The following is a 25,115-nucleotide window of genomic DNA, read 5'->3' as shown; positions in this document are numbered from 1 at the left end:
ACTTAACAACTCCCCTTGGTCTTACGATTGTTGCAGCATCTCCATGGTCCTGTGATCAAAATTTGGGCACTTGGCAACCTGCCTGTATTTGCAATGGTTGTTGCAGTGTCACATGATTGCCATTTACAACTTCCCAATCAGTTTCCAACAAAGAAAGTCAGTGAACGAAGCTGGATTTTCTTTAATGGCTATGTGATTCACTTAACAACTGCAGTGATTCACTTAACAAAAAGATCATAAAATTGGATGCCCCTCACATAATTGCCTTGATTAGCAGTGAAAATTCTGGTCCTGATTCTGGTTGTAAGTTGTGAATTACCTGTACACAAACTACCAGCTTTAAGTCATTAGAAAAATGGGAAATTAACTGCATAACCAATGTATAGAATTCAAATATCCTAGGTGACAAAATGTTAGAGACAATTTGGAAATAAATTTGGCTTATAGTAGCGAGAACCAATTCTATTGAGGGAAATTCAAGGTGATGATTATACATGTTTGTAATTGGAGTGGAAATTCAACACTCAGTTGCAAATCGTCACAGGGTTTATTCATGTCAGAAGCAAGACAATTAAAATAAGGCATACTATACTGACATAAATTTAAAATGCAAGATACAAGTTTAAAATATACAAATTAAATTGATCTTGCCCAGAAACTAGCAACATTGTGTTCTGTCGCACTGTCAAAAGGTCCTCAAGTGTACACTGATCAGAACACAAAGGGCAGGTATACATATGTGTTGTTGTCTGCCTGTCGCCACAATCCCAAAGAAACCACAGGAGGTGCTTTTTCATGAGGCAAGTTTCTTGTTTTTCTTTGAAGACATTTCGCTTCCCATCCAAGAAGCTGCTTCAGCTCTGACCATATGGCAGGGAATGGGAGGATTTATATTCCTTGCAGACATTTGCATTTTTTAAGAGAGTCGTTGAGGCCATATAAATATAAATCCTTCCATTTCTCCACCATCCAGTCAGAGCTGAAGAAGCTTCTTGGTTGAGAAATGAAAGCAGCTTTGGGATTCAGAGTCTCTCTGGATTAGTATTTCTCAACCTTGACAATTTTAAGGCATGTGGACTTCAACTCTCAGAATTCCACAGCCAGCATTGCTGGCTGTGGAATTCTGGGAGTTGAAGTCCACATGCCTTAAAATTGTCAAGGTTGAGAAACACTGCGGAGTCTGGATCTTCTTGTACCGGTGCACAATCTGTCACAGGGTTAATGCTGGCGACTGTCATTTGCTTGTGTCTTAACTCTAGGCTACCAGATAAAATACTGATGATGATGATGCCTAAAGGTTCTGTGTGTGGGGGGGGGGGGAACTACAGCTCCCAGAATCCCGTGTGTGCGTGTGTGTGTGTGAGAGAGAGAGAGAGAGAGAGAGACTGGAGGGGAATGTCGGATTTTGCACGGCAAGCAAAACACCGGGAAGACTACACGTCCCAGCAGCCTAGGTGGCTCCTGAGTGCTCCCCGCGCCAGAGATCTGGCGGCTGACATTGCGCGATCTGGCATGGAGGAGGCGTGGATCTCCGCGGCGAGCGAGACGGAGAAATCGCTCTGAAGGGTCTAAAGCCGCGGGAAACCCTCCCGGAGGAGCCGCGGTGGTGCTGTTGGCCGATGCGGGTGAGGGCCAGCGGCGGCAGCGGCGGCAGGATTGAGGGATCGGGGGCTCCCGCTAGAAAGGGGGAGAGGCTGGGCAGACCGTCCAGCCCTTTGTCCGGGCTTTTCTCAACCCATCTGTGCGATCCGACCCCTCGGAGAGAGGCAGAAGCCCTAAAGGGGAGCAGGCGAGCGAGGGGCGCCGGATACTGGGGGGGGGCAGGCACCCCTTTGTTTTCTCCGACGGGGAAAAGCGGGGGGGGGGCCTCCGTGGGAGATCCAAGTTAGGAGCCCTTTCGCTGCAGGGAATCGTCCGATCGACCGATCCGCAGATTTGGGGGCGCCCCTCCAGGCTGCAAAGTTGCTCTTAAGGAAGTTGGCAGATTGACAAACCCGAATCCCTTGCCCGTTTTGAAGTGAGGGGGTGCCGAAGGGGACCCTTGGTTGGTGCGGGAGAATAAACGCAGCCTGGTGCCATTTCCGGAAAGGTTTTCTGTACATCTGTGGTTTATAATACTCCGTTCTTCTTTCAGTCAAGGACAATGTGAGTTGAATATCAATTATTAAATGTCCCCGGTGGTGAACTTAGTTGCAGGTATCTCAACTTATGGAACGGATGAAGGAAAACAGAAGCCAGGGCCTTAAGAGACCACTGTTTGCACTTGTGAATGCCCTCCTCCAAAGGGTTGCTTTATATTTGCATTAAATCAGTGTCGAGCCTGCTTCCATCTCTTGCATCATTGTCCTGGAACAAGCCATGGTTTAGCATAGAAGTAAATTGTAGTTATTCCATCCAATGGCGTTTCCGTTTCCTTTTTAAAAGCTGGTTTTAAAAAGAAGAGCTCAGAAAAATAGGGCTGTTACGGGTGAGAAAATGTTATGGCGTTGCTCTTTATGTATCTCTAAATCTTTAGCTGTTAGGTATTGTCTGCATTTTTTTAAAAAGCAAGTTTATGGAAACATTTAACTTATTTAAAATAAAGTTGGTTCAAATAGCAAAATTAATCCAATGTAATATTACAGGATCATTAGCATTGCCAAATCAGAAAGGGTCTCTGATTTATTTCTATACAAGTCATTTTCATAAAAGCTGATGTTGTTTTTAGAAACCATTTTGAGGGACTTATGGCTGTTGCCATAGTGAGGAATATTTTGAGCACCAGAATTCTCATTGAGAACAAAGAAACATAAGATAGTTTCTCCCATTGGCTGTTTTTGGTACAGGTTGTCCTTGATTTACAACCATTCATTTAGTGACCGTTTGAAGTTAAAACAGCACCCAAAAAGGTGACGTGATTGTTTTTTTTACACTTACAACTGTTGCAGCATTCTCATGGTCATGTGATCCAAATACGGACACTTGGCAACTGTCTCATATTTATGATGGTTGTAGTGTCCCGGGTTCATATGATCACATCTTGCAACTTTCTGACAAGCAAAGTCAATGGGGAAGTCAGATTCACTTAACAACTATGTTACTAACTTAACAACTGCAGTGATTCACTTAACAACTGTAGCAAGAAAGGTCATAAAATAGGGCAAAATTCATTTAACAACTATCTTGCTTAGCAATGGAAATTTTGGGCTCAACCGTGGTTGTAAGTTGTGGATTAACTGTACTTGCGTGCAAATTGCAAAGGGATTATCCTTGCCTAAAATAAAATAGCAGCTCAAAGACAGTGTTTCTCAACCTGGGCAAGTTTAAAATAGGTAAACTTCAATTCCCAGAATTCACCAGCCAGCATTCTAAGAATTGTCTTCTGAAACTTGCCCAAGTTTAAAGCTTAAGTTTCAACAAACTTTTTTATAATATTCTTGTGCTTCCCCCAACCAATTTTATTATCCTCTTTCCCCCCCAAACTTTAAATCTTTTTCTCCAGAACGACCACTGTAGGATTTGAAAAAGGGAACATCTTCTCTATTCTTCCCCTGCCTAAGTAATTATTTTATTTCTTATATTATAAAACGCAAATGTTTGCTGGGTACAGAGGCGAGTATCAATCATCAATATAAGCAATACATTATTAACCCTATGAAAGTTCAGATAAACCTTTAAAGATAAGGAAAACAAAGTCGATATCAATGTTAAATATAATTCATTAAATGTTAATGAACATAAGGTGACTTGATTTGTACAACTGAAGTGAAGAATGGTATTGATAGACAGTTGCAAAATATGGTAAGTACTTTATAATGTAATCAAGGTTTGTATCTTTGAGTTAAGTTTAAGATCTGTGTTGTTTATTATTGTTCATAAATGTTAAGGAAAAAAGAAAGAGAAAGGGGGAAAAAAGAGCTATTTGGAAGAGCAAATAATAATTTTGGTCTCTAATTTACCTCTTCTCTATAGTCCAACTGATTTGCAGTATTTAGAAATATTTAGATCACCTTAAATTATACAGAGAGTCCTTGACTTACAACAGTGCATTTAGTGACCAAGGTTACAATGACACTGACAAAAGTGATTTATGATGAAGTTTTTTCACATTTACACCCATTGCACACCCTGATGGTTACGGGATCAAAATTCGGACGCTTGGTAACTGCCTCATATTTATGACAGTTGCAGTGTCCCGGGGTCATGTGACCATCTTTTGCGGCCTTCTGACAGTGGGGAAGCCAGATTCACTTAACAACCTGTGGCTTAACAACTGCAGTGATTAACTTAACACCTGTGGCAAGAAAGATCATAACATGGGGCAAAATTCACTTAACAACTATCTCACTTAGCAACAGAAATTTTGGGCTTTATTGTGGTCATAAGTCGAGGACTTCCCATACTGTAAATGTTTGTAGTTTCTTTGCTGAGTGATGTACTGGGTACATCAAGGCCATTCTTGCCCATATTTAGTTAAGCTTCTGTTGTGGATATACAGATAGTCTTCAATTTATGAGCATTCATTTAGCGACTGTTCAAAGTTACAGTGTCAGTGAAAAAAGTGACCTATGAGCGGTCCTCATACTTACGACCATTGCAGTGTTCCCTAGAGTCACGTGATCCTGATGCAGGGTGCTTAGCAACCAGCAAGTATGTATGACATTTGCATTTATCCTGGGGTCACTTGCAGCCTTCCCAGCTGGCTTCCAACAAGCAGACTCAGTGCGGAAGCTGGGAGAAGCTTGCAAATCAAAGTCATGTGATCTCTTGTTTAACAACCAAGGCAAAAAAAAGGTTGTAGGGCAGTGATGGTGAACCTTTTAGAGACCGAGTGCCCAAACTGCAACCCAAAACCCACTTATTTATTGCTGGGTGCCAGGTGGGCGTGGCCCACTGGGTGGGCGTGGCTGTGGTGGTCATGACAGACTGGGTGGGTGTGGCCAAGATGGTGCTCGTGGGGAGGGACGCCTGTGGGGGCCGGGCAGGGTTGGGGGAGATCCAGCGGTCTCTGGCAGGTGAGGTGGTGGGTAGGAGGCTCGTCCTGCGTGGTGGGGTGAGGCAGGGTGGGGTGCCATTATCTCAGGGCAAGGCAAGTCAGGGGCCGGGGCCGCTGCTGCCTGACACCATTGGCCTCCGCACACAGAGGCCAGCGAGCGCATGGGGGCCGACAGTGTGTGTCAGCAGCCACAGCCTGCCGGCCCCTCGACCGGCGGACTCTCGGGCTCCGCAGCCCGCCACCAGCAGTTCAGAGAAATGCCTACAGAGAGGGCTCTGAGTGCCGCCTCTGGCACATGTGCTATAGGTTCGCCACCACTGTTGTAGGGTGCGGTGAGGTGAGACTTGACTTAACGAACACCTGCTTAACAATAACAGCAACAACAATAATAATAAAGTTGGAAGGGACCTTGGGACCTTGGAGGTCATCTAGTCCAACCCCCTGCTCAGGCAGGAAACCCTATACCATTTCAGACAAATGGCTGTCCAGTCTCTTCTTAAAAACCTCCAGTGTTGGAGCATTCACTGCTTCTGGAGGCAGAAGGTTCCACTGGATAATTGTTCTAACTGTCAGGAAGTTTCTCCTTAGTTCTAGGTTGCTTCTCTCCTTGATTAGTTTCCATCCGTTGCTTCTTGTCCTGCCTTCAGGTGCTTTGGAGAATAGCTTGACTCCCTCTTCTTTATGGCAGCCCCTGAGATATTGGAAGACGGCTATCATGTCCCCCCTTGTCCTTCTTTTCATTAAACTAGACGTACCAATTCCAGCAGCCGTTCCTTATATGTTTTAGCCTCCAGTCCCCTGATCATCCTTGTTGCTCTTCTCTGCACTCTTTCTAGAGCAGGGGTGTCAAACTGCCAGCCTGCAGGCCAGATGCATCATGGCGAAACACCTCCCACCCCATTGCCGGCAATGGAGAAAAAGTCACGATACATCATGACACATCATGTGATGTTGCGGATTTGACACTCCTGTTCTAGAGTCTCAATGGATTCTCCAAGCCCAATTCTGGTTGTAGATTGAGGACTACCTGCATGTGGTTAGTTTTACCATTATTGCTTGTACAGGCAGTCCTCAACTTACAACAGTTCGTTTAGTGACCACACAAAATTACCAGGGTACTGAAAAAAATGACTTATGACCGTTTTTCACACTTATGACCATTGCAGCATCCCCATGGTCAACGTGATTTACATTCAGATGCTTGACAACTGGTTCATATTTATGACGGTTGCAGTGTCCCGAGGTCATGTGATCCTCTTTTGTGACCTTCTGATAAGGGGAGGGAGGCCAGATTCACTTAACGACCATGTTACTAACTTAACAAGTGCAGTGATTCACTTAACAAATGTGGTAAGAAAAGTCGTAAAATGGGGTAAAACTCATTTAACAAATTCTTCACTTTGCAACATAAATTTTGTGTTCAACTGTGGTCATAAGGACTACCTGTAATCTTCAAGTTTAAGTTCAGACTCAGATATAATAATAATAATAATAATAATAATAATAATAATAGTTGGAAGGGACCTTGGAGGTCATCTAGTCCAACCCCCTGCTCAGGCAGGAAACCCTACACCATTTCGGACAAATGGCTGTCCAGTCTCTTCTTAAAAACTTCCACTGTTGGAGCATTCACCGCTTCTGGAGGCAGGTTGTTCCACTGGTTAATTGTTCTAACTATCAGGAAGTTTCTCCTTTGTTCTAGGTTGCTTCTCTCCTTGATTAATTTCCATCTTTGGTGCTGTATCTTTCTCCCTGTGCTTGGCAAAGTTTGTCCTTGTAGCTGTGAGCGTTTATCTCAGTAGGTTCTTTTTCCTCATTAACATATTTTGGACTTATACCAAGTTAAAATGTGATTTCATTTCAGACTGAATCGCTAAAATTCTCTGATGGAGCCATGGTAGATCTTTCCAGTATGTGGTGAAATGTCCCTTCTGTTTCATGACATTTCCAACATTTGTTACTGTATTATGTATCTGTATTGGAGGTGGGAACCATCTGTAAAAGATTTTATACCAATTATAAGTTAGAGTGAATTTAATGGGTTTGGTCCATAGTTTTTCCCACTGTTGAGTTGTGACTGTTTCGTTAAAGTTCTGCATCCATTTTATCATGCTTTTTAAAAAAACCTATTCTATCTTCATATCATATCGGAGGAGGAGTTTATATATGTATTGGTGCCTCCATTGTAGATAATCAGACTAGTATTTTCAAATACTGTTGTTGTTTAATCTTTGTCCATACTAACAATAATGCATTCCTACTATAATTATTATTATTGTTGTTTTTAAAATTTATAAGCCGCCCCACTCCCGAAGGACTCTGGGCGGCTAACAATAAAAAACACATAAAACATAACAAACAACAATACAAAAACAATCATCCAGGGGTAAGGTTTTATAAACCCCAGGCCTGCCGGAAAAGCCAGGTCTTAAGTAGCTTACGGAAGACCAACAGGGTGGGAGCGGTCCTAATCTCCGGGGGGAGCTGATTCCAAAGTGTGGGCGCCATCACAGAGAAGGCCCTCCTCCGCGGCCCTGCCAAATGGCACTGCTTGGCCAAGGGGGCCCGAAGGAGGCCCAGCCTGTGGGATCTAACCGGACGTAGGGAACTATGAGGTAGTAGGCGGTCTCGCAAATAGCCTGGCCCTGAGCCATATAGGGCTTTAAAGGTAATGACCAACACCTTGAATTGGACCCGGAGACCAATAGGCAACCAGTGCAGCTTTGAAAGTAGCAATGTAGCTCGCTGTTCCCATAACATAAAAACGCGTGCCATCCCAATTGGAGATCACGACCCTCCAGTGTCAACAATCTTATATTCTCAGATTAATCCATTCTTTTACCCACGTAAATACTGATGTTTGATGATATAGCTCCCAATCCGGAAGGCTAAAAGTCTCTCTATTTTTGGCATCTTGTAACATTTTTACATTTATTCTCGTTTTTTTGCCTTGCCGTATAAATTTTAATATCGTTTTATTTAATTCTTCAAAGTATTTTTTCTACTCTTATTGGAATTGTCTGAAACAGGTACAGTAATCTTGGAAAAATATTCATCTTAATTGTAGATATTCTACCCAACAAGCGTTCAAATTTTGATCACATGATTATGGGGATGCTGCAGCGGTCGTTAATGTGAAAAATGGTCATAAGTCACTCTTTTCAGTGCCACTGTAAGTTGAGGACTACCTACATAATATTGGAAAAAACTTAACCTATTGGGCATAATGGTGTTGGTCTGCCTGTGTTTGTTTTATTCTGCACCAATCGTTGATACCAATATAGAATAGAATAGAATAGAATAGAATAGAATAGAATAGAATAGAATCTGGAAGGGATCTTGGAGGTCTTCTAGTCCAGCCCCCTTGCTCAAGCAGGAGAATCTATACCAGTGAGGGCGAACCTTTTAGAGACCGAGTGCCCAAACTGCAACCCAAAATCCACTTATGTATTGTTGGGTGCTGGGTGGGCGTGGCCCATTGGGTGGGCGTGGCCCATATTGGGTGGGTGTGGCTGTGTTGGTAACAGCAGACTGGGTGGGACTAAAAAGTGCAATCAATCAATTCCAACTTTGAGAGATCTTTTTTTTCCTACAAGAAGTTGAAATTGATTGATTGATTGAACCCTTTTTTTTTTTTTTTTGCACACAGTGGCGGAGGCCCAAAGCGAAAAGGTTTTATAAAACCCAGCTGAAAGTCTAGGACTGGGGCGACGACGTGCAGGCCCACAGAGAGAGCTCTGCGTGTCACCTGTGGCATACGTGCCATAGGTTCGCCACCCGGCCCGATACCATTTCAGACAAGTGACTGTCCAGTCTCTTCTTAGAAACCTCCAGTGATGGAGCGCCCACGATTTCTGAAGGCAAGCTGTTCCACTGGGTTAATTGTTCTCACTGCTAGGAAGCTTCTCCTTAATTCCAGGTTGCTTCTCTCTTTGGTCCGTTTCCAACCATTGTTTCTTGTCTTGCTCTCTGGAGCTTTGGAGAATAATTTTTTTTTTAATTGAAAATTTATAAGGTTTTACAATACAAAAACAAAACAGTTTTCCCCATCCCTCCCCAACCCTCCCTTTCCCTCCCCCGACTATCCCAGAACTGGATATAGGCTTAATTAGAATTTCTTCAAAAAATCTTAAGAAAAGTATAAAATATAAATAAATCTAGATACATTACTTAAACAAATTACTAAATAATTAACAACAATATATATGTAAAAAAAAGAAAAACATAAATACCAAAAAGGAAGGAAAAAAAATACATAAAAAAATGAAAAAAAATTAACTTTTCAATATAAGTTATAAAACTATAAACAAATCTAAATACATTACTTAAACAAGTTATAAAATAATTAAAGGTAATATATATATATATATATATATAAAGAAAAATAGAAAAGAGGAAAGAAGAAAATAATAATAATAAACAGAAAAAAAGGGAAAAAAGTTTGGCTTTTCAAGAAAATTGGCTTTTCAATATAAATTATTAAAAAGCTAAATAATATTTTTTAATATCCATCTTGTGTTGTATAAAATCTATCCATTTCCTCCATACCACAACATACTTCTCTTGAGATTGATCCTTCAGGAAAGCCGAAATCTTTGCCATTTCCGCCAGATAAGAAACTTTAAAAAGCCACTCTTGCAAGGTAGGCAGAGATTCCTTCTTCCAACAGTGTGCTACTAACAACCTTGCAGCTGTGATTAAATTTAACATCAATGTGATATCTTTAGTATCACAATCTGTAACAATACCTAATAAAAACAATTGTGGGGTAAATTTTACCCTCCTTCTAAAAATTCTTTGAATATTCCACCATATCTTAATCCCAAAAGCTTTTATATTTTTACACGTCCACCAAATATGATAATATGTAGCATCCAAACTTCCACATCTCCAACATTTAGGCTGTAGATCAGGATACATACGAGACATTTTTTGTGGATCAAGATGCCATCTATAAAACATTTTATAAAAGTTCTCCCTTAAATTTTGGGCTTGTGTAAATTTAACGTTCCTCACCCAAATAATTTCCCAGGTATCTAATAGTACCGGTTCACCAAAGTTTTGTGCCCATTTAATCATACATTCTTTGACTAACTCTGCTTCTGAGTTCAATTCTACTAAGACCCCATAAATTCTCTTAATGTGAGTTCGCCTTTGATATTTTATTTGTTTAAACAGATTCTCATCTTCTCTAAGCAAACCCACATTCCGATCTATCTTCCACCTATCCATTATTTGTCTGTAGTGAAACCATGAATATATAATATTTTCCTATGCTAAATCTTCCATAGATTTTAACTGCCAATTTTTACCATCCCACCTGAGTAATTGTGCATAAGAAACGCTATCCATCCTGACCCCTCTTCTTATCCCTTCAATCGCATGCCATGGAATAGCCCATTAGTGGAATTTTAAAATCATTTCTATAATATTTCCTCCAAACCCGAAGTAAGGAGGTCCTCATAATATGAGATTTGAAAGCCCTATCAACCTTTTTATTAAAAATTAGATAGGCATGCCATCCAAAAATTAACAACCCTGCTTTGGAGAATAATTTGACCCCCTCTTCTTCGTGGCAGCCCCTCAAATACTGGAACATTGCTTTCATGTCAATTTCCACTTTCTCTTTTGCCTTTCACGGGTCTCTGGCTAAAAGGATTGCATCTACCAGGGACTGATGCAGGAAGAAAGTTTGGAGAGACAGGGAGGCTGAATCCATTTTCTTTGTCCTTTCAGAGGCTGGTGTCATTTAAAGATGTGGCCGTGTATTTCACGGAGGGCCAGGGGGCTCTGCTGGATCCAACCCAGAGAGCTTTATACAAAGAAGTCATGGTGGAGAATTATGAGAACGTGGCCTCCTTAGGTACGAGTCTCTTCCTTCTTTCGTTGAGCTAAAGACGGATGCAAAGGACTGTGATCAATCTCTGCTTCTCCCTTGTATTTTCAGGACTGTGATTTTTAATTTGATTTTCTGTCAAGGGTTTCCTGCTCCGAAGCCAAATCTCATCTCTCGTCTGGAACGAGGAGAAGAACCTTGGCTGTTAGACTCTCCAGGGGTGGATGCCAACAGCTCAGGTGAGAGATGGAAAAAAAAATATCCCAGTTGGCAAATAAAGCCACGGAAATCTCTCTTCTTTTGTCTCCACAGAAGATAGTCCTCAACTTAAGACCACAAGGAGAGCCCAAAATTTATGTGGCTAAGTGAGACATTTGTTAAATGAATTTTGCCCCATTTTACGACCTTTCTTGCCATCGTTGTTAAGCGATTCACTGCCGTTAAGGGAATCTGGCTTCCTCGTTGACTTTGCCCGTCAGAAGGTTGCCGAAGAGGATCACATGATCCCTGGACACGGCAACTGTCATAAATATGATCCAGTTGCCAAGCGTCTGAATTTTGATCAGGTGACCATGGGGATGCTGCAACAGTTGACGTGTGCAAAATTGTCATGGTCACTTTTTTTCAGGGCCGTTGTAACTTTGAACAGTCACAAAATGAACTCTTACAAGTTGAGGACTACCTGTATTTTGTTTGAGCAGATCCTTAAAAATGCAACCAAGTACCCCACCTGGGTTTGATCTTCCTTTCTTAGAGACGAGATGTCCAAATGTTCTGTCTCTTTGCTTTCAAAGTTTATTGTGTTTGTGTGTGTGTAGGGGGGGGGGGAATGTTATGTCCTGGGCCCGCAGGCACAGGTTGCAGCGATTGGCCTGGGCAGACCATGTGGATGCCCGGGACAAAAAAGGCTGCTCCCAGCCTTGCGTGCACACAAGATCCTTTGGAATGATTGGCCAAAGATCCTTTGGAATGATTGGCAAGCAAGGTATTGTGCAGGGGGGCTATAAAAGGGGGCCCCGCACCATTTTAAAACCTGTTCTGTTGGTGTTTGCAATAAAGGAGAACTGTTGGAACCCGTTGCTTCGTCTCAATGCCTCTTTTCCTGAAACAGAACAGGAAACAACTTGTCGTACCTCCACGTTTTAAAGGAATGTCACATCTTTTTAATGACAATTTTTTTCTTCCTAGTGTTTTCTTGCAAGTTCAGGGTCTGCCTTCCCCCCCCCGCCCCCCGGCTAAATCAAGGGCCGATTTCATTGGTTGCAACAAGAACTGACTAACCAGGTTGTCTCCAGAGCCTGACGTTGTGGGCTGAGAAAGCGTGGCTGGTCCAAAATCACCCAGTCTGTTTTTATGGCTAAGGCAGGACTAAAACTCACAGCTTCCTGGTTTCTAGTCTGGTGTCTTAAACATTAGACAAAACTGGCTCTCATAATGACACTATTGCATCCCTTGGCTTTAAATCTGTAAATTTAATGAGTATACCACATGGTAAGATTCTTCTACATGCTGTCCATGAGTTATTCTGTAGGTTTTTTGAATTTGTAACAATTCATCTTTGCTTAGATCTAGATATTATTTATTTGAGTACATGTTCCTTTTCTCTTTCTAAACCAGTGGTTCTCAACCTTTTTAATGCCGTGACCCCCAACCGGTCATAAGTCGAGGACTACTCAACCGGTCGTAAGTCGAGGACTACTCAACTGGTGCAGCACCATTTGCAGAATGGGACTTTTGGCGGGCTCAGCATGGCAGAGACAGCCTGGACAATTCCTATTGGCTTTTGAAAGCCAATAGAATTAGACTCTGTTCAAGAGAGTCTATTCTATTGGCTTTCAAAAGCCAATAGAATAAAAGGGAGTAGCACAGCTAAGGAAAAGGGGAAAAAAATGGCGGACTGCGTTGTTTGGCGACACCTGTGAAATGGTCGTTCGACCCCAAATGGGGTCCCGACCCACAGGTTGAGAACCACTGTTCTAAACCATCCCCAGATTGTCTGATGTCTCTCCAACCTTGGTTTCAGCACAATTCTGTTTCTGTTATGTGTAATTAAGGCATCATCTCCACCTTTTATTTCTGACTGTATCTTGGGATATATTTAGTAGATTTATCCTGCCATTCTAGCTTAGGGGCTACACTGTAGCATATTTATCACTGGTGTCAACCTTAAATACTGTGTGTGTGTGTGTGTGTGTGTGTGTGTGTGTGTGTGTGTGTATTTGAATCAACTTAATCCTGTTCTATTCTGAATGTTTACATTTGAAATCAAGTTTTTGTTGAAACTTATTCAATTCACATGTAAATAAATATCTAATTTGTAATAGAACAGAGGAAGTACCTTCTGTTGATTGTTACTAGTTTTCTCCCCTTATCAAATTTTTATTCTGCCTTCTGCTGCTCATTGTTAACAAATGAGAATTTGATCCTCAATGTCATCAAACGTATTGAGAAAATGTTATGATGTTAAGCATAAGATGAATTCAATGCTACCAATTTCTTTAAAATCATATACACTAAATATAAAGAAAGTGCTTAAAACACCATGTTTTATAATAAAGTTTGAATAAAACAATGTTTAGGTTATTCAGTTTTAGAATAACATTCAGTTCTTTGTGTTGGAACTAATGATAATAGTGCCAATTAAGAATGAATACTATACTACACTAGTCTGAACAAATTAAAAAATAAATATAAAGGTTAAAGTGCAGAAAATCAGCAACATTAAAATAGGTCCTAATGTATAAAACTAAATAAAACTAAGTAGAGCCACAATTGAAATTCAGTTAGTTTCTCTGCATTTAAATTCATTTAAATTCATCTAATTAATGTCCTCTAATTGATTGATTATGTGACATCAAGTCTGTGTTGACCATTAATGACCACATAGATCCCCCCCCCCCAAATGGCCCCAAATGATGATTCCTTATTTAGGAGCTTCCTCTTATGGTAACAAGCATAATATCTTCATAGAACTTGACAAAATTAACTTGCCATACTGGAAAAATGTAGTTAGACATAGCATAATTAATATGTAGAAGCTGTAAAATGAGCTCAAACGAAACTAGCAGAATAATTCTATGCTCGGTTACTATCAAGGAGGAACAGTCAGATGCAATATTTGCACACTTATTTAAAATCAGAAAGGAGGAAAATGCTACGGTTAATTGATTCAACCCTTGCTAATCAATCACAATTTCTCATTCGGGTTTCTTGCACAAATGTAAAAAATTCAGTTTCCATTCAAAACATCCCCTGAGTTGTATAGAGAGTTTTGTGCCACAAAAAGCCAAATTAAACAGCCAGGAAGGAAAAATTAAATATTGTCAATTATAGAGTCCATGAGCCCACTCTAGGCTTTTAAAACAAAAATCTCAAACCAGTAAATTCCAAAGTTGTGGAAAAAAGCATGAAATGTAGAAGCAGATTAAAATACATCTAAGAAAACTTAATAACATAGGATAAAAGTAATAAAAGCTTAAATCAGGGGTCTTCAAACTTGGCCCTTTTATGACTTGTGGACTTCAACTCCCAGAATTCCTCAGCCAGGCACACTGGCTGAGGAATTCTGGGAGTTGAAGTCCACAAGTCATAAAAGGCCAAGTTTGAAGACCCCTGCCTTAAATGTTTTACTTTGGTTGGCTCTTGTTGATCTGTAATCAGCTGAAATCTCTGAAGAGGCATAACTCTGTGAGGTTAAATTTGAATCGTGTTTGCTTCCTTTAGTTCAGGGGTAGTCAACCTTGGCTCTTTTTTGACTCGTGGACTTCAACTCCCAGAATTCTGGGAGTTGAAGTCCACAAGTCATAAAAGGCCAAGTTTGAAGACCCCTGCCTTAAATGTTTTACTTTGGTTGGCTCTTGTTGATCTGTAATCAGCTGAAATCTCTGAAGAGGCATAACTCTGTGAGGTTTTCTTGATTTCAAACTGTTAATCTGTATCAGCTAAAATCTCTGAAGAGGCATAACTCTGAGTAACAGAATAACAGAGTTGGAAGGGACCTTGGAGGTCATCTAGTCCAACCCCCTGCTCAAGCAGGAGACCTATACCATTTCAGACAAATGGCTGTCCAATCTCTTCTTTAAAACTTCCAGTGCTGGAGCATTCACAACTTCTGGAGGCAGGTTGTTCCACTGGTTAATTGTCCTGACTGTCAGGAAATTTCTCCTTAGTTCTAGGTTGCTTCTCTCCTTGATGAGTTTCCATCCGTTGCTTCTTGTCCTGCCTTCAGGTGCTTTGGAGAATAAGTTGACCCTCTCTTCCTTGTGGCAGCCCCCCAAATATTGGAAGATGGCTATCATGTCCCCCCTCGTCCTTCTCTTCATTAAACTAGACATACCCAATTCCTGCAACTGTCCTTTGCATGTTTTCGCCTCCAGTCCCTTAGTGCGAGACTCCCGTTTTAAATTTGAACCGTGTTTGCTTCCTTTAGTTCAGGGGTAGTCAACCTGGGCTCTTTTATGACTCATGGACTTCAACTCCCAGAATTCCTGAGCCAGCTTAGCTGGCTCAGGAATTCTGGGAATTGAAGTCCACGAGTCATAAAAGAGCCAAGGTTGACTACCCCTGCTTTAGTTCTTTCTTCTGTCTTTTTTGATGTGGTTTTGCCCTTGATGCGAGGAATTTAGGACTGAACGGCAAATCTGTTAATTCTCCTTGCTACAAGAATTTGGTTCCAAAACATTCCTTGGCTTTGATTGAAGCCGTTGTGAATCGCAGGGGGAATCTTACCCCATCTCACTTTCTCTGCTTCTAGGCCACCTTGGCTCCCCTACGACTCTGTGAGGTTTTCTTGATTCCAAACTGCTCCTTATCGATAAACATGTCCTTTAGCCTCTAATTCTTGACTCTTGCTTAAAAACACCCAATTGATTACACGTAGTCCTCGACTTACCACACCGGGGGCCAGAAAATTCACAGTTAAGCCATCACGTGACTGAGCCCCGTTTTACAATTATTTTTGCCACAGTTGTTAAGCAAATCACTGCTGACCCTAAGTGAATCAACCAGTTCCCTATGGATTAACTATGCTGTTAAACTCCTGGCAAAGGTTCATACGATATTGTCAAGGCCTTCAGTTAATCAAAAAGGCCTTCATGCCTTTATTTATTTTTGAGATTTATAAAGCTATACAGATCAAACGAGGCTACGGGTTGTGTAAAGCCTGTAAAAAACCAACAACCCAAACCCAAATCAATTGTCTATATTCTTCTTCTTGTTGTGCCATATCCATTATTGGACGTTGGTGATCATGTTGGCGATCCTGTTTTTATCAGCAGCCGCACGAAAAAGTGCTGCTGACTTTTGTCCAAACCAGTCCCTTAGATTTTGAAGCCACAATGTTCTTCTTCTGCCTGGAACTCGTTTGCCTTCAATATTTCCCTGGAGGATTAAATGGAGTATGCTGTATTTTTCTGGGTGTCGCATCACATGTCCGAAATATTCTAATTTTCGTTTTTTAATTGTTTTGATGATTTTCCTTGGCTTTCCCAGGTGGCTTATTACTTCCTCATTTCTGATCTTGTCAACCCAGCTTATTGTCTATATTAAATGTATGTAATATTTATTACAAAATATCAGTATCAATTTGGCTATTGCTTTCAGATAGAAAGGTAGAATGATAGGTAGGTAGGTAGGTAGGTGGAGAGAGGGGGGGGCAGGCAGGCGGGCAGAGAAATAGATAAATGCTTCTTCGGGAATCCTCAAAAATCTGTTGTCCCTTCTATTATCAAGATTTGTTTTTCTCTCCCCAGAGGCACTGAAGAAAAAAAATTCCTGTCGAAAGTGTGGAAAATGCTTCCTTCAGAAATCGGATCTGGCTATCCATCGACTACTTCACAAGGGAGAGAAACCTTTTAAATGCCTGGACTGTGCAAAATATTTTGTTCATCACTCCGAGCTTGTGAAACACCAGCGCGTCCATACAGGAGAGAGACCCTTTAAATGCTTCGAGTGTGGAAAATGTTTTTCACGGCAGTCTGTCCTTGTCAACCATCACCGGATCCACACAGGAGAAAAACCTTATCGGTGCCTGGAGTGTGTGAAATGTTTTACTCAGAGATCACAGCTCATCCGACACCGAAGGGTCCACACGGGAGAGAAACCTTATAAATGTCTGGAGTGTGGGAAGTGTTTTGCCCGTCACTCGGTTCTCATCAATCACCAGAGAGTCCACACCGGAGAAAAACCGTACCAGTGCTTACAGTGTACCAAATGTTTTGCCCGTCAATCTGTCCTGGTGAGCCATCAAAGAGTCCACACGGGAGAGAAGCCCTACAAGTGTCAGGAGTGTGGCAAACACTTTGCTCATCAGTCGAACCTGGTCAACCATCAGAGAATTCACACAGGGGAGAAGCCCTACAAATGCATGAAATGTGGAAAAAGTTTTGCCCAACAATCTGATCTTGTAAAACACAGGAGAATCCACACAGGGGAGAGACCTTACAAATGCCCAGAATGTGGGAAATCTTTTGCGATCCGTTCAGATGTTGTGAATCACCAGAGGGTCCATACAGGAGAGAAGCCTCACAAATGCCCGGAATGTGGGAAGTGTTTTGCTCAACGTTCGGCTCTTGTCAGTCATCAAAGAGTCCACACGGGAGAAAAGCCGTACAAGTGCCTGGAGTGTAAGAAATGTTTTGCTCAGCTATCCAATCTTGTGAAACACCAGCGAATCCACACAGGAGAGAAACCCTATAAATGCCTAGTGTGTGGGAAATGCTTCAGGCGGCGTTCCCATCTTCACGTGCACCATCGAGTTCATTCGAGAGTTAAGCCTAGTGATGACCTTAAGTGGGACAATGGCTTTGAAGAGCCAAGAAATGTTATTCAGTGTGGATCGGCGAGCTCAAATGAAATACATTCTGAATAATTTATATTTAGTTAAAACGAAAAGGTTCCGGAAAATAATGCTTCCTTGATGCCGATGGAAGAAGACAGATATGACAGAAATAATGTTGAGGTACAACTCGATCATGGGAAAGGACTGAGTTTTAATGGCAGTAGCATGTGGAGCCCTAGTGGCTCAGTGGTTAAAGTGCAATACAGGTAGTCCTTGACTTATGACCACAACTGAGCCCAGAATTGATGTTGTTAAGTGAGAAATGTGTTAAATGAGTTTTGTCCCGTTTTATGACTTTTCTCGCCACAATTGTTAAGCAAATCACTGCAGTTGTTAAATTAGTACGGTTGTTAAGTGAATCTGGCTTCCCCATTGACTGCTTGTCAGAAGGTCACAAAAGATGGTCACATGACCCTGGGACACTGTAACCATCATAAACATGAACCAGTTGTCAAGCATCCAAATGTAAATCACATGACCATGGGGATACAGCAACGGTTATAACTGTGAAAAATGGTCACCTCACTTTTTTCAGTGCTATTGTAACTTTGAATGGTCACTAAGGAAACTGTTGTAAGTTGAGGACTATCTATATTGTAGGCTATCCCTACCCACAGCCAGGAATATGATCCTGACAAGGGTCAAGATTGACTCAGCCTTCCATTCTTTTGAGGTCAGTAAAATAAGGACCGAGATAGTAGGGGCCAATATGCAAATAATGCTTACATTGTATAACCAGAGAGTGCGGTGAAACACTATGGGGCGGTATATCAGATTGAATGCTACTGCTAGCACTATACGATCAATTGGCTCAGTTGCCCATGTTTAATAATAATAATAATAATAAAAGTTGGAAGGGACCTTGGAGGTCATCCAGTCCAACCCCCTGCTCAGGCAGGAAACCCTATACCATTTCAGACAAATGGCTGTCCAGTCTCTTCTTAAAAACTTCCAGTGTTGGAGCATTCACCACTTCTGGAGGCAGGTTGTTCCATTGGTTAATTGTTCTAACTGTCAGGAAGTTTCTCCTTAGTTCTAGGGTGCTTCTCTCCTTGATTATTTTCCATCTGTTGCTTCTTGTCCTGCCCTCAGGCGCTTTGGAGAATAGCTTGACTCCCTCTTCTTTGGGGCAACCCCTGAGATATTGGAACACTGCTTTCATGTCCCCCCTTGTCCTTCTCTTCATTAAACTAGACATATCAAATTCCAGCAGCCGTTCCTTATAGCCTCCAGTCCCCTAATAATCTTTGTTGCTCTTCTCTGTACTCTTTCTAGAGTCTCAACATCTTTTTTACATCGTGGTGACCAAAACTGGATGCAGTGTTCCAAGTGTGGCCTTACCAAGGCATTGTAAAGTAGTATTGATATGTTGTTCCTCCCAGAACGTTTTGGGTTAATCAGCTTGTCTGTTTTTTATCTTTCATCATACAGAAATAACAAACTCCCAAGTGTTTCAAAACAGCAGCAAAGCTAGCAACAATGAAGTGTGTAAATGTCCTTGCGTGGGTCCTATTGAACTGGTGCTTTCTATGGCCTTTTTCCTGGTTTAAATTGGAACTAAATTTTTTTGGGGGGAGGTGACTTTCTATGAAGGAAACTAGTTGGCACAGGAAGGTATTGGGGAACCTTCCAATTCATCATCTTGTTCTAAAGCAGGGGTCCTCAGCTGTAGGACACGGCCCGCTACTGGCCACCAGGCCATGCGAGTGGCTGACTGGTGCGCACCTGTGCACACAGCCCCACTCGCAAGAGCATTGCCGCGAATGTTTGCAGTCCCAGTCGTGTGAGCGTTGCCATGAGCTCACTGAGGAATTCTGGGAGTTGAAGTCCACAAGTCATAAAAAGGCCAAGTTTGAAGGCCCCTGCTTTAGAGCCTCCCTGAATATCTGGCTTGAGAAAGCAGCATCAGGGGAAGATAATAATAATAATAATAATAACAAAAACAACCATAATAATAATAAAGTTGGAAGGGACCTTGGAGGTCATCTAGTCCAACCTCCTGCTCAGGCAGGAAACCCTATACCAGTGATGGCAAACCTTTTAGAGACGGAGTGCCCAAAACTGGCCCTGCCCTGCCCCCACCCCGTCTGCCCACAGGGCTACTCACTGCCTCCAGGGCACGCCGCAGATCGCCCAGGCAGCCCAGAAGCGCATGGCAGCCATGCCCTCTACCCACACCCCGCAGCATCAACTGTGCGGGATGGGGCGTGAGGGCAGAGTTTTGTCTACGCAGCCTGGCTGCCATGTCCTTGGCTGCGCTGCTCCGTGTGGGCCACGCTCGGGGGTGACTCTCCTCCAGGGGGGCTGCTGGTGAGGAGGGGGTCGTGGCTGGGGCAACAGCACATATGCCCACAGAGAAGGCTCCGAGTGCTGTCTCTGGCACGTGTGCCAGAGGTTCGCCACCACTGCCCTTTACTATTTTAGACATAAAAAAAGCCAAGAGACAAAACGGTCACATGGTTTTTTTAGATGGCTTTCTAATACTTCCTGTCCTGCCTCAGATGCCATAGTATTTGTGTTGGAACAGCCTCCAGTCGCCCTTTGGAATTTACACCTGATGACTAGGAGTGTGCAAGAACTTTCCAAATGCTTAGGAAGACAAGCATCGTAACTTTTTAACATAAGTCACATCCCTTTCTGTCAGGTTTCCATGTGAACCGCAAACCAAACATCGCTATTTTAATGAGTCAAATCCTTAAAGCAGCCAGCTCTTCTGAATCTCTTTAAAGCATGTATAGATCTCTTCAATACTGGATTTCCAATGGCTGATGAAAACTGCTGTGTTGCATTCAGTGCAGAACTGTGGAACAGGCCTGCATTACGGGAATGAGTAGGAAGACTCAAATGGTGCAGTGAGGCCTTGCAGACTTTGAATTAATCAAATTACCCAGTTTGGGAAAATCTTTTGCAGCCTTCGTTAGGGCTGGACTGAAGCAAAGAGTGAGACCTGCCAAAACTACAGGTAATCCTTGACGTTTTTGGTTTTGTTTGTTTTTTTTTGATAAACTTGATTTTTTAAAATGTGGATAATTCCTACCTAGCATCTAAAGATTTTGAAATGCATTAAGAAAGACCCCTATGTCAACAGCCCTATAGGTAGTAGACCTTGACTTAATAACCTGTCATTTAAGGACTGAAATTACAATGGACCCTAAAAATGGGACTTACAACCTGGATTCAAAGTTCCAATGTCCATCCTCCCCTTCCTTGCAATCATGTAACCACATTTTGGCTGCTCATCAACCAGCCCACATTTATGGCCATTTGCAGCAGACATTTTTTGCTGGAAATCACCATTTACTTCTATTTTTCGGCAAACCCAGCCCCCCCCCCAACAGAGCAAACCATGGATTCAATTAAAAACCACCGCATTCACTTAATGACTATGGTATTCACTTAACAATTACAACCTTTGCTTAACAAAAAAAAAAGTAAAAATACCAAGTCTGGTATATGGTGACTCATTTTATGACCATCATGACTTATGTACTGTATATGCGGGGCTCAATTACTGTAGTAAGATGAAGACTACCCGTACTTGGGGGAGGAAAGGAGTTCAACAATTTGAGGCCTCTTTTTATTTATACCAGTGGTTCTCAACCTGTGGGTCGGGACCCCATTTGGGGTCGAACAACCATTTCACGGGGGTCGCCAAACAACGCAGTCCGCCATTTTTTTCCCCTTTTCCTTAGCTGTGCTACTCCCTTTTATTCTATTGGCTTTTGAAAGCCAATAGAATAGACTCTCTTGAATAGAGTCTAATTCTATTGGCTTTCAAAAGCCAATAGGAATTGTCCAGGCTGTCTCTGCCCTGCTGAGCCCGCCAAAAGTCCCATTCTGCAAACGGTGCTGCACCAGTTGAGTAGTCCTCGACTTACGACCGGTTGGGGTCGCGGCATTAAAAAGGTTGAGAACCACTGATTTATACAGTAACACATGCTTTTGTATCAATACCAAAACAGAACAGATCAGCACCAAATTTAGTGTGTGGGGAGAAGATAGAAGAAAAGGATCATACTTCCCACCTTAGTCTTTTACTTGTTCATAGGAAGTTTTGATTTCTGAATACATGCAGTATATCTTACAAGACACCTTAAGTTTCTCATGAATAAACTGATTCTGAAAATAACTTGATGCAGGTTTTAAGAATTGGTATTATGTAATTAAGTATTAAATTGAGGGATGGGGCAAGAAGAAGGGATGAATTATCTGTAAAAACTTTTGCTGGATTTCTCTAAATTTAAATTGAAATCGTTCTGGTCTGAGAAATTTGTGATGTACAACTCTATAAGTTGTGTATAAAAATCATTTTTTTGCATTAGTAATTTATATAAAGTATTGCAAATCAATTAAATATATACATAAAACAATCTTCTGACTAGTTTCATTTTCCTTCCTTTTAAGCAGGTACCTTTTAACTGTTATAATTTTAGTTGCACAGAAATCACAATATATACAACAACCACTACCAATGAATATACCATTTTATTTATATATCATAAGCTCTAGTCCAGGGCTTTTCAACCAGTGGTACGGGTACCACCTGTGGTACGTTGGAACCTGGCAGGTGGTATACAACCATCCTAGAAAAGTAGCAGGGGAGGGGAATGAGCTGAACCAGTGGCAGCACCGCAGAAGCCTGAGCAAGAGATGGCTGGAGCTGCAGGGCTGTCAGGGCTCAGCGGAAGCACCAGAATCAGCGGCAAGCTCCAGCTGCAGCTCGGCGTTGATCCTGGCGCTTCTGCTGAGCCCAGAAGACGCACCGATCAACTGGAAAGCAGCACTGATCCTGGCACTTCTGCTGAGCCCAGAAGAAATGCCGATCAGCTGGAATGTTGCAGCCTCTCCAGGCTCTTGTGATTTACATTCAGATGCTTGGCAACTGATTCATATTTATGACGGTCACAGTGTCCCAGGGTCATGTGAAGTGACCAAAACCTGCTGCAACCACTTAGCAGAATGGGGGAATAAAAACCAAACATCCCCCCATCCCATTCCCACTGCCAATCCTCAACAGAAATGCTCACAACAATGAAAACGTCAGACAGGAGGACGAGCGCGGCCAGGCAGGCAGGCGTCTTGCTTGGCTGTGGCTTGGGGGGCACTTTTTCAGTGCCGTTGTAACTTTGAACAGTCACTAAGTGAACTGTTGTAAGTTGAGGACTATCTATACTTCATCACTTTTTTCCTTTTTTTTTTTTTGATCGTGAAGTTTTTGACACCTTGCTAGGCGACTAGTACTCGGATATTGCCATATCGTAAAAGTGGTACAATGGGTGAAAAGGTTGAAAAGCCCTGCTCTAGTCAAGTAAGGTTGTCAAACTCGTGCACAGGCCACGCCCATCCCAGCTCCGCAAAGGCAAAAAGTCGCGATATATTACGTGACACAATCAAGTTTGACACCCGTGCTAGTCTAGTACTTTTAGTTAGAAAGGTTAAACATGATGCTGTAAGGCAGGGTTGTTCAAACTTGGTCCTTTTATGACTTGTGGACTTCAACTCCCAGCGTGCCTGGCTGAGGAATTCTGAGAGTTGAAGTGCACGAGTCATAAAAGGGCCAATTTTGAAGACCCCTGCTGTAAGGTCCAAAAAAAGAAAAAAAGGCTTAGCCAATTCAGAATTATGGAAGCTACATTCAGTTTATACATGGAAGGCAACTGATTGCACATTTTCACTAAAGTGATTAGCATTGGAGGTGGGGGCAGGGTAGCAGTTTCATTCCATTGTATGAAAAATACTAGTGTCGAGGCATGATGTTTAAACCAGTGGTTCTCAACCTTTCTAATGCCGCGACCCCATAATACAGTTCCCCATGTTGTGGTGACCCCCAACCACTTATACAACACTGGGTGCCAGGGGTGTGGCCAAAGAAAAGGGGGAAAAATAGTAATAGTAATAGTAGTAAAGTTGGAAGGGACCTTGGAGGTCATCTAGTCCAACCCCCTGCTCGGGCAGGAAACCCTACACCATTTCGGACAAATGGCTGTCCAGTCTCTTCTTAAAAACTTCCAGTGTTGGAGCATTTACTGCTTCTGGAGGCAAGCTGTTCCACTGATTAATTGTTCTCACTGTCAGGAAGTTTCTCCTTAGTTCTAGGTTGCTTCTCTCCTTGATTAGTTTCCACCCGTTGCTTCTTGTCCTGCCTTCAGGTGCTTTGGAAAATAGCTTGATTCCCTCTTCTTTATGGCAGCCCCTGAGATATTGGAATACTGCTATCATGTCCCCCCTTGTCCTTCTCTTCGTTAAACTAGACATACCCAATTCTAGCAACCGTTCCTTATATGTTTTAGCCTCCAGTCCCCTAATCATCTTTGTTGCTCTTCTCTGTATCTTTCTAGAGTCTCAACATCTTTTTTACATCGTGGTGACCAAAACTGGATGCAGTATTTCAGTGTGGCCTTACCAAGGCATTGAAGAGTGGTATTAATACTTCACGTGATCTTGATTCTATCCCTCTGTTAATGCAGCCTAGCACACATGTGTTGCCTTTTTGGCAGCTGCAGCACACTGCTGGCTCATATTTAAGTGATTGTCTACTAGGACTCCGAGGTCCCTCTCACAGTTACTACTATTGAGCATGGTGCCACCTATGCTGTACTTGTGCATTTGGTTTTTCTTGCCTAAATGTAGAACCTTGCTTTTTTCACCATTGAATTTCATTTTGTTAGTTAGTGCCCAGTGTTCAAGTCTGTCCAGATCCTTCTGTATCTGAAGGACAGCCTTGTTTGGCGACCCCCGTGAAATGGTCGTTCGACCCCAAATGGGGTCCCGACCCACAGGTTGAGAACCACTGGTTTAAACTGAGCCTCACTGTTCAGGAACTGTGTATCTCAGTGGTTCTCAACCTGTGGGTCGGGACCCCATTTGGGGTCGAACGACCATTTCACGGGGGTCGCCAAACAACGCAGTCCACCATTTTTTCCCCCTTTTCCCTTAGCTGTGCTACTCCCTTTTATTCTATTGGCTTTTGAAAGCCAATAGAATAGACTCTATTGAATAGAGTCTAATTCTATTGGCTTTCAAAAGCCAATAGGAATTGTCCAGGCTGCCCTGCTGAGCCTGCCAAAAGTCCCATTCTGCAAACGGTGCTGCACCAGTTGAGTAGTCCTCGACTTATGACCGGTTGGGGGTCACGGCATTAAAAAGGTTGAGAACCACTGGTGTATCTGAATAACTGCTATATAAATAAAATGCGGAGGAGGGGGTTATCTCCCTTCACTTTCATGTCTTGCTTGTTGATCTCCAAAGCTGAGTGGCTGCAAGATCTGGTGGAAGCTTTTGGCTGCAGATCATGCTGGCTGGGGGGATTCTGGGACTCGAAATTCATCCATCTCACCGTGGCTAGCATCGAATAGTGAAAAGAAAGGAAGACTACGAGTCCCAGAAGCGCCTCCGTTCCATTCGGAAGGGAAGCAAATTGGACCACAAATCCCAGCGGTCATTGGGCTTCCTGATTCCAGATTCGA

At 42.4% G+C, this 25,115-nt stretch overlaps 1 protein-coding gene across 2 annotated transcripts; it reads left to right on the top strand.

The window, feature by feature from the left end:
- The first annotated feature begins 1,391 nt into the window (after positions 1-1,391).
- Positions 1,392-17,948, top strand: LOC120305193 (zinc finger protein 501-like). Of its 2 annotated transcripts, none has more exons than XM_039336640.1 (4): positions 1,392-1,625; positions 10,712-10,838; positions 10,955-11,050; positions 16,562-17,948. In XM_039336640.1, exons 1-4 carry the CDS (start codon positions 1,620-1,622, stop codon positions 17,677-17,679), a joined length of 1,347 nt encoding a protein of 448 aa, XP_039192574.1. In that variant the 5' UTR covers positions 1,392-1,619; the 3' UTR covers positions 17,680-17,948. The 2 variants fall into 2 exon arrangements, with proteins under 2 accessions (XP_039192574.1, XP_039192573.1); XM_039336639.1 differs by lacking the exon at positions 1,392-1,625 and adding an exon at positions 8,776-8,835.
- The last annotated feature ends 7,167 nt before the right edge of the window (positions 17,949-25,115 follow it).

This window comes from Crotalus tigris, unplaced genomic scaffold, assembly GCF_016545835.1.
Source record: "Crotalus tigris isolate CLP2741 ecotype Arizona unplaced genomic scaffold, ASM1654583v1 scf7180000017666.379230911805:20528666, whole genome shotgun sequence".
Lineage (NCBI taxonomy): Eukaryota > Metazoa > Chordata > Lepidosauria > Squamata > Viperidae > Crotalus > Crotalus tigris.
The sequence above is the reverse complement of the archived record's forward strand: the minus strand, read 5'-3'. Positions and strand labels throughout refer to the sequence as shown.

Excerpts from the sequence above, each read along its gene's own strand:
- LOC120305193 (XM_039336639.1), top strand. The coding sequence starts at position 8,812 with ATGGAGCGCCCACGATTTCTGAAG. Across the intron at positions 8,836-10,711 it reads AGCGCCCACGATTTCTGAAG|AGGCTGGTGTCATTTAAAGA; the intron begins GCAAGCTGTTCC and ends TTGTCCTTTCAG. Across the intron at positions 10,839-10,954 it reads TGAGAACGTGGCCTCCTTAG|GGTTTCCTGCTCCGAAGCCA; the intron begins GTACGAGTCTCT and ends TTTTCTGTCAAG.